This window comes from Somniosus microcephalus, chromosome 13 (assembly GCF_052327205.1).
Source record: "Somniosus microcephalus isolate GS21.2 chromosome 13, FLI_Smic_1.0, whole genome shotgun sequence".
Lineage (NCBI taxonomy): Eukaryota > Metazoa > Chordata > Chondrichthyes > Squaliformes > Somniosidae > Somniosus > Somniosus microcephalus.
Genome location: NC_140999.1, coordinates 152165122 through 152178628, shown reverse-complemented (window position 1 = coordinate 152178628; position 13507 = coordinate 152165122). Strand labels below are relative to the sequence as shown.

The 13507-nt window shown below is 39.8% G+C and overlaps 1 protein-coding gene across 4 annotated transcripts in view; it reads right to left on the bottom strand.

The window, feature by feature from the left end:
• Positions 1 to 2200: 2200 nt before the first annotated feature.
• The window catches only part of jph2 (junctophilin 2), a 137266-nt gene continuing 125959 nt past the window's right edge, over positions 2201 to 13507 (bottom strand). Inside the window, exon 5 of one of the 4 annotated variants that reach the window (XM_086005370.1) lies at positions 2201 to 3829. In XM_086005370.1, coding sequence (XP_085861496.1) covers positions 3563 to 3829 — 267 coding nt within the window. In that variant the 3' untranslated portion in view covers positions 2201 to 3562. Of the gene's footprint in view, positions 4716 to 6595; positions 13346 to 13507 lie in introns of those variants that run through there. The other 3 variants (XM_086005371.1, XM_086005373.1, XM_086005372.1) reach the window with 3 other exon arrangements.

Genomic DNA, 13507 nt, shown 5'->3' with positions numbered 1-13507 from the left:
ATACAGTCATCAATGTACCGGAAAAAGAAGTGAGGGAGGGGACCCGAGTAGGACTGGAACAAAGAGTGTTCCACATATCCCATGAAAAGACAGACATAGCTAGGACCCATGCGGGTACCCATAGCAACACCTTTAATTTGGAGGAAATGAGTGAAGTCAAAGGAGAAGTTGTTCAACGTGAGATAAAGTTCAGCCAGGCGGAGGAGGCTGGTGGTGGATGGGGACTGGTTGGGCCTCTGTTCAAGGAAGAAGCGGAGCGCCCTCAGGCCATCCTGGTGGGGGATGGAGGTGTAGAGGGATTGTACGTCCATGGTGAAAAGGAGGCGGTTGGGGCCAGGAAACTGTTAAAGTGGCGGAGGGCGTCAGAAGAGTCGCGGATGTAGGTGGGAAGAGACTGGGCAAGGGGAGAAAAGACAGAGTCAAGATAGTAAGAGATAAGTTCCGTGGGGCAAGAACAGGCTGAAACGATGGGTCTACCAGGGCAGTCCTGTTTATGGATCTTGGGAAGGAGGTAGAAGCGGGCTGTGTGGGGTTGGGGAACTATGAGGTTGGTGGTCGTGGGGGGAAGATCTTCAGAGGCGATGAGGTCAGTGACAGTCTTGGAAATGGTGGTTTGATGTTCGATAGTGGGGTCATGGTCTAGGTGGAGGTAGGAGGTGGTGTCGGAGAGTTGGCGTGGTAGTATCTAAATAAAAGACAGCCACTTTTGTTTGGTGTCATGTAATAAAGACGTGATTTGCGCCCTTGAGTTCCCAATTCACATGGAGCTTAAGTTAGTTTGAGAGAAGGTGACAGGGGGCTTAGTCTCAAATTACTGTAGACTTCCTTTTTACTGTAGACTTAAAACATTCGATTTTACAGCAATTACTTAATCCATGATACGTTTATTTCCATTCATTACAATGAAAAGGGTGGCAGGAGCTGCTGGCTCAATAAGGTAAGTGCTGTTATAGTGCTTCTTGTGGGCCAGAAGCAGGGACCTTTTCTCCACCACCCCCACCTTCCGCGATGGCCTTGGTCTTCTCCCCTCCAGATTGCCAGGGACCGTCCTCAAGGTTCCCCAACTGCAGTCTCCTGCTTCTGTTTTTTTCGTCCAGTAGCCGGCCAGCCTGTCAATTTGGCCAGCTGCCGGGCGTGAATCGGAAGAAAAAAATTATAATGAGATCCTGCCGTAAAATTTGGCAGGCCTCCGCTTCTCCAGCCTTACCGGGTTTTCCCTCCACTACTGCACCCTCCCCGCTGGTGCTATTTGGTTCATTGGAGACTGCAGTACCTATGTGTGAGCAGAAGGCGGAGAAAGTGACCACGCTTTATGCACCCAGCACAAAGTCAACAAATTTAATTACAGCAACATTTTACCAATACATACACAACTGCACTAGAAATACTGAGGCGTTTAATGTATTTACCTAAATTATTTTAATATTGGACAAACCATATCTTTTAACAGTTTCTCCAACTCCTTCCTGAGATAACTTGAGATGTATAATAAATTGACTTAACTATACAGTTACCTATCCCTGAAGTAGAAAATTGTTCCATCTTGCAGGAAGAGAAATTGCTAAATTACTGAAAAGTGGATCTGAAGATAGTTGAATGTTGCTAGTTAATGTAAACCTATTTAAATAACAGGAACATGGTGTTTAATTCATTCACTGAATTTCTGTCTTTGTTGCTGGAATTCAGTGGGGAATGTGGAATCATCTGGCTGCTGGTTTCTCCATAGCTATTAATATTCATATTCATCTATCAGTAGGAGGCTGTTTAAGTGTGATAAGGGACAAGGCTGCTCATCAATTTTCCTTCTTGGCAATGAAGCACTCTGCTACTGTAGGCCATGTTGTCTACCAGGAACCCACCCATAATAAGGACAGCTGAGTCTAAATCCAAGCCTTGAGTGATATTCAATCAGGCTGTCTGACTAGGAGTCCAGAGATTAGCTTCATGGAGACCGGACCAGAGCTAGGCAGGCTTCAAACTACCACAAACCTTAACATTATCTAAATAAAAAAGACAGCCATTTTTGTTTGGCGTCATGTAATAAAGACGTGATTTGCGCCCTTGAGGTCCCAATTCACATGGAGCTTAAGTTAGTTTGAGAGAAGGTGACAGGGGACTTAATCTCAAATTACTGTAAACTAAAGAAATTTGAGTAGACTTCCTTTTTACTGTAGACTTAAAACATTCGATTTCACAGAAATTACTTAACCCATGATACGTTTATTTCCATTCATTACAATATAAAGTATGCACAGACATTTTAGAAAGTGGTCTTAACTGAGTTAATCTGAATCCATTTGTCTTCCCATTAACCATGACTACTGAGGGAGGGGAGTAATAGCTTGAACAAATTACTAACACCAACAGTCTGAAAGAGCTGAATTAACATGAAAAGCAGCACAGTAACTAACCCGGAGGTATTTCAACATTGCTGTGCTTTTTAATTCACTCACTGTGTGAGGCCAGTATGTTTACCAAATCACTACCTCAAGATTCAATATTTAAATAAAAGTATTAACCAAATTGATAGCAAAACAAAGGATTTTAGTGTTCAGCGATTGTAAGTTTGATTTGTCATGGGACCCTGATGGCAAGATTCTTTCTTTGAACATTACTGGGTTTGTAAAATGCTGTTAGCACTTTTGAAAAAATATTCACGGTTTAGATTTTTTTTTAAACCATGTACAGGGAATTGCATCCTTTAAAGGAGTCTCCAGCAATCGAACCAGACTGTTGGTGTCAAGCTATTACCTGGAAAAATCAAAACGTATTGCTTTAAATGCAGGATCTCAAGACTGCCAACTGTGACAAACTCTACCCAAATGTACATTCAGAAAGTGGTGAACTGCTATGAAAGCAGTGTACAAATGTTCCCCAACCTATCATCTGTGCTGGAATGTATGGAACACCAGTGTGGTCGTGGAAATGCAAAACAGGTGTGTGTTAAAAATAAACACTTTGTTGCTTAACCTTTTAAAGATTTGACATTTAAAAAAAGAAAGTCCCTATGGATGGCAACAAGTCAAACCATCTGATTTCAAACAGTAAGTGCAGAACCTGGGTGGGGTTAGTTTCCTATATAATTAGATAAGTTGATAGTTTTCAAGCTGCCATGGTCTGCTATTTAATACCAACATTTACTAATATTACAGGCTATTTCAGAACAGTCTCCTTTCCTCTTGCCAAGTATTAGCTTCCCACCAGACCATTCTCCTGACAGACGGCAGCAGGTGGGACTCTGACCTCTTGTGGTTTATTCTGCAAGAGCAGCTGTCTGTGCTGATTCTGCAGCCAGTGGCTGGTCGGCTCCAGCAAGCCACCACCTCTATTTTTCTCCGGGTCCCTAGCGGGTGTAGAGGCAAAGATACTAAAATCAGCATCATTGCTGCAATAGAGTTAGTTGAAATCTGTTCCGATGAGTCAGGCCGTATGTCCATTTAAAATGCAAATCAGGGTCCTATGATGTACAAGTTGGAGCTGGACTCCTCCATGCACTCTGCCATTGTGCACGAGCTCACGGGCAGGCAGCCCAGTGCACTTAGAAGGTCCTGCTGTATACCCATCAGTCTTTTATAAGCTGATCCCGCAAAATCTTCATCTGTGCCCTCTGCAGCAGGGCTATAATGCGAGCTCTCCCTCTGGCAAGCTGCTTCCTGGGCCATCCTATGCACCTCCCCTTGTTTCTGCGCACTTCCCAGTGCAGACCTCTCTTGCTTACCCTCTGAATTATGCGGGTGTCAGTCTTTGAGGTGGTGCCTATAAGGGTAAGGTCAAATGACACTGCCCTCTTCTTGCACTGCTCTGTTAGGGCCCTGTTGAGCTTGTGAACCTGAAATGGAAGAGAAGGATAAGGGTTAGCAGTTAGGGGCAATGGTATAGGAAGACAAATGAATGGCTACCAGCCACAGTCCTGACGCGACCTCTGCCCACGATCTCAAGCATCTCTCAGGGGGGACAGGACATGAAGGTCGGATCTCCCTCCTCCTGTGAGCGCCTTCTGGTATGTATTGTGCCCCAGCTTCTCCTGGAAGAAAGAAAGGAATGTGTTAGTGGTAGTGTATTGAGATATCTTGAGGGTGTACATCATGGTTAAAGTGGATGTATAATGAAAGGTAGCAGAGGTGTGGGGAAGTGAGGGAAGTCACTGTGAGGGGAGTAGCAGGTTCAGAGTGTGGCAATAGCAGCAAAAGGAGGTTCCATGAAGTGTGCTGCAGTGATTGGAGGAGAGTGAAGGGTAGCGGCGGAGGAAAGGCTTGAGTGCTGGGGCTACAGGTGGTGCGGGACTCAGCAGAGAGCAACAGATATGAGATTTAAGAATCTTGCCTGAGCAACCCGTAAACAGCTTCTACATTGTTGCCAGGTCCTGGCTGCAAGGCTCCTGGCATTGACCTCTTCTGCAACCGCTTACCCTTGCTGCCAGGATACTTATTGGGAGCCGTTTTGGTCCCAGTGGGAAGAGTACCTCTCTCCTCCTTATGTCCCTCTGCACCAGGACCTCCAATGCAGCATCAGAGAAGCTGGGGCCCTTGCAGCAGCACCACCACTTTCTGCCATTTTGACTGTTGTAAAGCAAATTCCAGTTGCCTGCAGCCAAAGAGGATCTCCCCTTTAAGAGGTGCAGGCTGCCTTTAAATCGTGTCAGGGAGGCCCGATTTTCCCGCTTCCCATTAGTCGAGCAGTCAATCACAGCCTGAGCAGTGCAGGCAGCTCACCTGCTGTAACCAAATGAGGCAGAAGCATGAAAATCACTCTTCACAATTCCCAATCAAAATCGCAGCTTAAATAAATTTCACCCCCTTTATCTCTACAAATGCTCACGGACCTGTGTTTTTCCAGTATTTTCTGTTTTTATTAGTATACGAGCGTATCTTTTCACGTTAGTTACCTCAACAGAGAGATCAGTTGTCACATAGCAACTGCTCACTGCTTCTCCAATGAGTTTCAAGTGATTTTGATGTGCTTAAGGTTGCGTTTCTCCTACAGATAGCCTCCCCAATTTACTTCATCCATCCCCAACCAAAAGGCTGAACTAGAAGCTTGGCGGCTAATTCTGCACTCCCAGTGGGGAAACTATGCTAATAGGAAGCGTGGATTGGAGATCAAGCTAGTCTTACAGCTCAGATTCTCTGACCTGCACTCCATGCAAGCGGGATTGTGGATTTAAGGTCAATTCCAAGCCTCTGCGAATACTACTTTGGGCATTTAATTTATTTTTGTTGACAGGATGTGTGGGTGACACTAGCAAGGGCATATTTATTGCCCCCTGAGAAGATGGTGGTGGACCTCCTTCTTTGACTGTTGCAGTCCTTGTGTTAATGGCGCTCCCAAAAATGGAATTCCAGGATATTGACCCAGCAATACAATAAAAATGACAATTGGCTAGGTTAGATATATCCTATTTTTGTGGATGGGGAACATCTGGGCAATCTTTCACATTAGTGGGTAGATGCCAGTGTCTTAGCTGCACTGGGAACAGCATGGCTACAGGGGTGACGAGTTCTGGTGCACAGGCCTCCCACTCCAAGTGTACAAGTGTAGGGCATGGTAACAGAACCTCGGATTTTTCTTTCCTCCAACACAATGAGAAAGCCACCAGTCTTTACTAGTAGTTCAAATTACACTTTTAATGAAAAACAGAAGAATGCTGTATTATTTTCTGTAATTCTTGACAGTAGTATTTTCATAGATCACATGTTTAAAAATTGCATTCCCATGAGTTATTAAAAGAGAAAAACAGGCATTCTATTGTTTTTTTTTTGATAATCACCACAGATATTTCCCAACAGGTATAAAAAGAAGTCAATAGGTTAATGGAATGTTGGTCTTTATCCCAAGGGGGTTGGAATGCAAGTGCAGAAGTTATGCTTCAGTTGTACACAGCCTTGGTCAAACCCCCATCTGGAGTACTGCATTCAGTTTTCCAATTTTCATTGCACCATCATTGGCGGTTGTACCTTCCCGTACTTAGGCCCCAAACTCTGGATTTCACCCACTAAACCCTCTCCATTTCTCTCTCCTCCCTTAAGACGCTCCTTAAAACCTACCTCTTTGACCAAGCTTTGATCGACCTGTCTTAATGTCTCCTTATGTGGCTCGGTATCAATATTGCTTAACAACGCTCCTCTGAAGTGCCTTGGGAAGTTTTACTACCTTAAAGGTGTTATATAAATGCAAGTTGTTGTTTTAGGCAGTACAACTCATGAAATTGATAATTGCTCTTGAAGTGGGGTAAGGTGCAGTTTCAGAAAGGCATTGACTCCTATTTGGCTATATGAATGCAGATGGCCCTCAGCTATATCTCATAACTAGCCATTATTCATGTATGAGCTTTGATAGCGAATTGACACAGGTTATTTGACTGGAAGGAGGTTATCAAGGCTGAGCCAATCCTCAGTGTCCTCACGCACTTCTAGTAATGGGTCACTGGATAGTAAAGAGCAGTGAAAATCCTGACCAGTTTCCCCTCCCTTGGGGATGCGGAGGCTAATTATAGGACCCCTACTGCCACCCTGCCTGAGATCAGCTAACTCACTACAGAGTACTAAAATAATCCATTTCAAGATTTTGAACAAATGATCAATACAAGGACTCCAAAGAATGAAAAATATGTTTATTTAAAAGCAGCAGTGAAGAGAAAACTCTATGAGTATGAAAAGAAATAAGGAATATCTCCGTAAAGTAAACCAACAAGATTATAGTTTTAGTTTTGTACAGTGTTTACAGTCCTCATACCATCTCTGTAGTCTGTAGGGACCTACTTGAGGCTTATTTTTCATCTGGAAGGTTTGGTAATGCAACATGATGGGACTAAGGGTCATACAGCATTTAGATTTCAATTTGTGTTTCAATGCACACACATACATATGATAGAAACAAAGTCACTAATGTTTGGGGTGTGAAGTTACCAAGAATATAAATTATCTGTGCTATTTCCCAACCTGACCTTTTTATACGGGAAAATTTGAGGTGAAGTCCCAGTTTTGGCATCACTTATCCTTTCTATGTGTACAGCATTCTCGGTGACTGCTCAAATATCAAAATCCTATCTAATCTTGACCTATAAGATATAACAAAAATCCTACAGCGTTGTTCTGTCACATCTTATTAAGATCTACTTTAAATCACATAGGACTTATGAAATTTACATATGTTGCTTCATTGGCTTTCTTCCAAAAACCTACAAATATCCTCAATGTAGTAAGGATGAGCAAATAGTTTTCCATCAAATCTGACCCAAGTATAAACTGATAACACCTCTCCTTACAGCTCAATGATACAGTGAAAACTTGATGTTGCTCCAAGTTTCCATGAAGCCAAAGGAAAACTAATCCAGGCTGTTCCGACTCTACCCCCAGCAAGGTTTAATTTTTGGAATTTTACCAAACTACCCAAGTACTGAGAAGGTCACTTCTCAGGTTTAGACCTGAATTCATTCCTACCTTGTAGATTATTTTGTTAACGACTTAATTGTTGCTATATTCAGAAGAAAATCTGATATTAATAAAAAATTAACTGATGTCAGAACCTTGGAACCTCACATTAAGAAATTAATGTTACTTTTAATTAACCTCAGAATTTACAATAGCTTTACTTATACAATGATTTACTTTAGTCATCTGTAGAAATAATGAAACTGAAAATCCTGGTCGCCCTAGCAGTTCTTCAAAGAATACATGCAATACAACCACAGTTTAAAGAAACAGAGGCTAAATACTGTTAATATTAAGTTAAATCCATGTTTAGTATCTGTAAATGTCCACAGGTTGTGCTCCAGAGTGCTTTATGTCACTGTAGTTTTTAGCCAGGTAAAAACATAAAACGTACATTGACATTGTCTGTAGCAAAATACAAGCTGGTATTGGACTCTAGGATTTTTTATGTATGGAGAAAAACACACACATACAACACAGAATGATACTGCAGTTAAATTGAAAGTCTCTAATGATTTCTGTACCTCATGGTTCCTATATAAGTGAAAAAAGTCTTGTCCTAAAACAGGTGAAAATAGGTTTAAAACATGATTAAAGTTCATGACAAGGTCGAGCATAAGTGGAATGTGGACCAAAAGTAGTTTTTGATTCATACACTATAACAGTAACTAAGAGAAGTGAGCAAGGTTTAATTGCCTATTAAGTCATACCATTATATCATAAAAGCGTCTAAATGACTGATGCATTCTATTGTAAATAAAAAGGTTACAATTAAAACACTGAAGCATTTTTTCTGCAGTGTTACTTTGAGAAGACTATTGAACAGCAAGTAATTGGATCTTATGAGTATCATGAAATACTTTGCAAATTACATAAAATAATAAACATACATGGATATTCTTTTCAACATCACTAATAATAATTGTTGTATGTTCATAATCATTAAAAAATTACACGGAACCATTTAGCCAATGGTAGCATTTAACTAATTTAGATTTAAGATTCTCTTTTTACACTCAGTGCTTCTCGTTATTTTTCAAAGTGACAAATATTGACTACAGCAGACCCACTGGAGCAGAATCAAAGTTTATTTCATACTCTACATTCAGAGAGTCCAAAGTATCCCATTACACCAAAACATGAAATCATCTTTAGTTCCATGTTCTGTGTCTTAATCTGATTCTGCTGACGAAACAGTCATATTTCTTGCAAAAGAGTGACCAATTGTAAGATATAGAACACATAATAATCCTGTAAAAATATTCCAATGATTTTTATCTAAAAAAAAACATTTTCTGTTCTTGTAAGCAAAACGAACTAAAATCTCATTTTAAAAGAATATAGCCTAGAATTTCCAATCAGTTACACTGGATTACCATTAACCCTAAAATAATGTTGATCAGAAAGTCTAGGTTTATATGTCTAATTAACAAACATTCAATCAACCGGAACTTGCAGTCAAAATAACGGTGAGGCTAATGGCGCTCGCCGTTATTTATCTGCAAATGGTACAGCAACTTCAGGCTAAGGGCAGATGCGCGATTAAATGTGAAGATCCAAAAGTTGGTGTCAGAGATGCATTGCTCTGCTGTTAGCTTTGCGAAAATGGCATCTCGCTGTCTGGCTCACCATTGAAGGTCCTGTATTTGCGCGGTAGATATGAAATAAACTCGCCACAGAAGTTTAAGTCTTGTCCATTTCAGTCTAAGTACCCTTTTAATGACATGATAAGTGTTAATTATCACCAATCAACTTCTCTGGCACTGAAAATTAACTATTACAAGTGTGGAGTCTCATTCCTTCAGGTTTTAATTGTTGTTGGAGATTTTAAAAATGTAAAATTTTAAATTTAATTTTACTTTTCCTTTGTCTTTTTTCTCTCGCTCTTAATCCAATCTTTCTTTCCCTCTCTTCCTGTACCTGATTTGACATTGAATTCACCCACTCTAAGTTACACTTCCTTCTCAGTCCTTGCGCTGTTCATTTCACAATCCTTCAATCCGATTGGTTAAGGAGATACACAGTTGCTTTCCCTGTTCACTCAGGTCCCAGATGTCCTGTTTTCCTCGCTGCGACGTTATTAGCTCTCACTTTCAGCAACTTGCCACGCAAATTTTTTAAAAACCGATCATGCAAGGGTAAGTTTAACTAACAGCAAACACCATTAGATGCCCTGCCACAACAAAATTTGGCCCATTATCTTTTAAATTCATTTACCAGTTCAAACTCAAAGATCGTCAGCCTGTTAAAATCGTTTACACGTTCAATCACAACTATCTCGAGCATTACTGAAATTGATTGTGGGTCCCTCTAAAGGACACCAAGTATATTTTCTTTCAATATTCCAGCAAAATTGCTTTGTCATTTTTAAGTAGTTAGAATCATGGTTAAAATCTTTTCTTTCTATCAGTCAGAGCCTGCGTCTGCTCTTTCTTCTGCATATTGCTTAATGCAAAGGATATAATTGGTCTGGTAGAAAAATCCTGTTTTTTAACATGTTATAAATTCAATTACAGATTAAAAGAAAAGTATTAGATTCCATATTCAGAAACTTGGTTTTTAGTTGCAAAAACAAAGCTACATGCAGTATTTCTATCAATCATAGCAACATTTACAGGGTGGTTTGGCAAAGATCTCTACCACTTGATCTTGAGTGATAATTATCAGGGTAATTTTCAACTTCGCCGGGTGTGGAAAATCAGCGGTAACAGATTTTTAAAAAAATAGTGCCATTAAAATGCATCTAAAACTTAAGTATAATCTTTGCATCACTGGAAAAATTCTTCTTGATAAGAAAATAAAGGAAACAAAGGGGTAGATTTTAACTTTCCAGCCAGCTAGCTGGTGGAGCACGCCGACACCCTCCCCGCCACCCCAAACAAACCCTCCCGTTCGTGTTGGCGTTTCAAAGCCTGCACCCCTCTGAATGGGCATCCCGCTGCAGCTTGCTAGTTTTGGGACGGCGCAGTATCAGGAGGCTTGGATGCTGCGCCTGCCTGCGGGGAGGGGGAGAGAGACGCGAAGTGAAGGGGGAGGCGGAGGTGAGTCTGGGCCAGCAACAACAGCCTGCAGTATTTTTCTGGAGCTGTGAGGAGCACCACTGCTCCTGGCTTCACAAAAATATAACTTGGAAAAAGTTTTAGGGCTGCTTCTGGAGCGACCAGCTGCAGTCGCTTTACAGACCACCGGTTAAGCTGTCCAATGGCAGGATACAGGAGTGGACTGTGCGCAGTGAATGCTCCCCCCATGTGTCCCTTAAAATTGCAATCGGGGTCCTAACTAGGTCATAGGACCCCAATTTGCATAATAGAGGCCTACTGCCTGAAATTGGCGGGTGCTTTGGCACCCATGGGAAGGCCCCTTTAAAAATGGCAGCAGTCAACGGATTAGTGCTAATGTGGCGGTAAATCTACCAAACCCATTTTGAGGATATTACCTCCTCATTAATGCCAATTTCAGCTAGTTAAAATCAGTCCTAACTTTTCTCAAGTTCTTTGATTATGACACAATGAAAGAATCACCAAATTAAACAATAACATGGCTTATTTTAACTTTAGGCGACGGCAGAAAACAGGCATTAGCAGGTTGGCCATCCGTTAAGACTCCCTGCTCCGTGTAATGGGCGGCCAATCTGCTACTGCCCATTTTCAGCAACACTGCCAAAATTTAAAATCAGCCCTACTATTTCAAATTGAGAAAAGAAATATTCTAGAAAGTACCATGCATTGCAGAGCTTTGGAGTCCACTGCGGTCCATTATAGTTTATAACCTTTACCAGACAGTGCTTTTCCAGGAAGCTATTACTTCAGGTTTTGCCATAGGTTGTATCTTTAGATCCTATGTCATAAAATGATAATACACGTCATCCAATACGGAACTTTGAAATTCAAACAGCATCATCAACGATAGGGGAAAAAAAACTAATTAAAATGAAAATTTACTATCTGTAGTATTTTGTATGTGATAACAAATATCTGCAAGTTAAGGCACTAATCCTCATGGTTCTGATAATAAATGTGACTGAACTAAGCTTTTCTCTCTTGGTATATGATGTTAAATCTGCTCAATGCAACAACTGTCTTGCAGATCAGTTACAGTAATTTCTATTCATTTCACTTCAGTTAATTATCTCATCATGAGGCAGTGAAAGAAACCACACTCAGAGAATACTATATAATGTCTTGGATATTCAACTTATGAAGGAATTTTTCTTAAATATTATATGCCGTAAGTTATAAATACATTTTGCTTTACTTGACTACATTCCACAAAATCCTTCATGTGGTAATACCCAACAAGACAGTATTTAATAACACTTATTTATAGAAATGAATAAATATCTGGAAGATAAATGTTCAGTGTGGCTGGTGAAATTAATCACATTGTAATAAGACCTGAAAATACTAAATAAGCATTTCAATCAAAATTTTGGAGAAGCATGCGTCTCTGAGGTAATTTTATCCTTTTATATATAAATCTTACAAGGCAAAAACAGTCCTGAATGTATATCCACACAAAAGCATACATACCTTGTTATATGTAAAACAAAGCTTAAAACCATCTATGCTAACTTTCTACAAAGTGCACACATGCAGAGAACAGGAAGAAAAACAGCTCATAACATTTCGTACTTCAGCACAAAAAAGGGAAAATACTACTCTGCAAGCAATCTAGCAACAAGTACTGTGTGATGCTGCTGGCTTAAGCTGATTAATCCACTTTGAATATACTGGCAGATATACTGTTAGGCATTTTTTTTTTATATCTTAAAGAAGAACAAATGTCTGTGATTTGTACCTTAAAGATGTAGAACTACTCAAAGTGCCAAAAATTCTTGTCAAAAATATATGGTTACAAACTGTTGGTATACAATTTTTTTTAAACTAATATGGCCTTCAAAATGTAAAGAAGTGTTAAATTTGTTACAAAGAAGTGTTGGTCTTCCTTGAATTTTTACTCAATTTAATTCTGAAAGAATTATGATGTTAAGAGCAGATTTGTGCATTCCCTTTTCACCTTAGCTTATTACAGCATTGCTCGAAAATGCATACTGACTGTTTAAGTATGGTAGGACGGCATAATTAGTTTAAAAATGTGATTAAAAACAGCTCATTGATAAACATGCAACAAACATGAATCATTATTCTCTTACTCATCTGATTAGGATAGTAATACAGAGAGAGAAAAATGTATTAAAAATTCACAGTAGACCAATATTTCCCTTCATGACATATAAAAAGCCCTATGAATGCAGTGCAAAGCATCCATGTTCTCTTTTCCAAAAGACAATCTTTAAGGGAGTATTTTCCTGTGTTAGGTATTTTTTGTGGTAAAAGATGTATATAAAATAGGGAACACCACTACTTTTTTCACCAGAAATAGTGAACAGAGGAAAATATAGCCTTAAATCTTTTAGACTTAAGAGTTAAATACATACAGTAATATCCATATTGAAAACCTTTTTCATATTACTCAGTTTAACCAAAAAAGTCATCAAGCTACAAAAATATGTGAGCAAGATCTCCCTGAACTAACTCAATTTTTTTTCTTTTTTGTTTATGAAATAGAACCATAAGAATCTTTTTTCTCTCTTCCCCTCCCTTTGTACAATAGAATAATTCAAGCTTTCAAGCACAATCCTTGGCAGCTAGTACTGTATAATATAAACACAGACAAAAGGTAAGGCAGCTGTTAGTTTCTACAAATAAATTCAGGTCAGATGTACATCTTCCAATGTATCTCATTTGCAAAATTGTAGGGCACAAACTGGTGACGGAAAACAGATCAGGAAATTCTTCAAAAGGGGCCACTGTAATCAGTCTCTGCAGTGTCTCTGAGTGTCAAGTCTTGCAGGATGTACAACTTCCCAAAAGTCTTCTTCCTTATTCGCAGCAGGAAAAGTGGCACAAGGGCTTCTGCAATGACCGCAAAGAATTTGAGCGACATCAGTCTTGTTTTATGTATAAGATTCTAAAAGTATTGTTATAAGAAAATCTTTGGCTTTTATTTTTACTACTGTATTAAATTAATATTTTTTTAGGATCAGAAAGATTGTGGTGCTTAGTTAACTGAGTAAA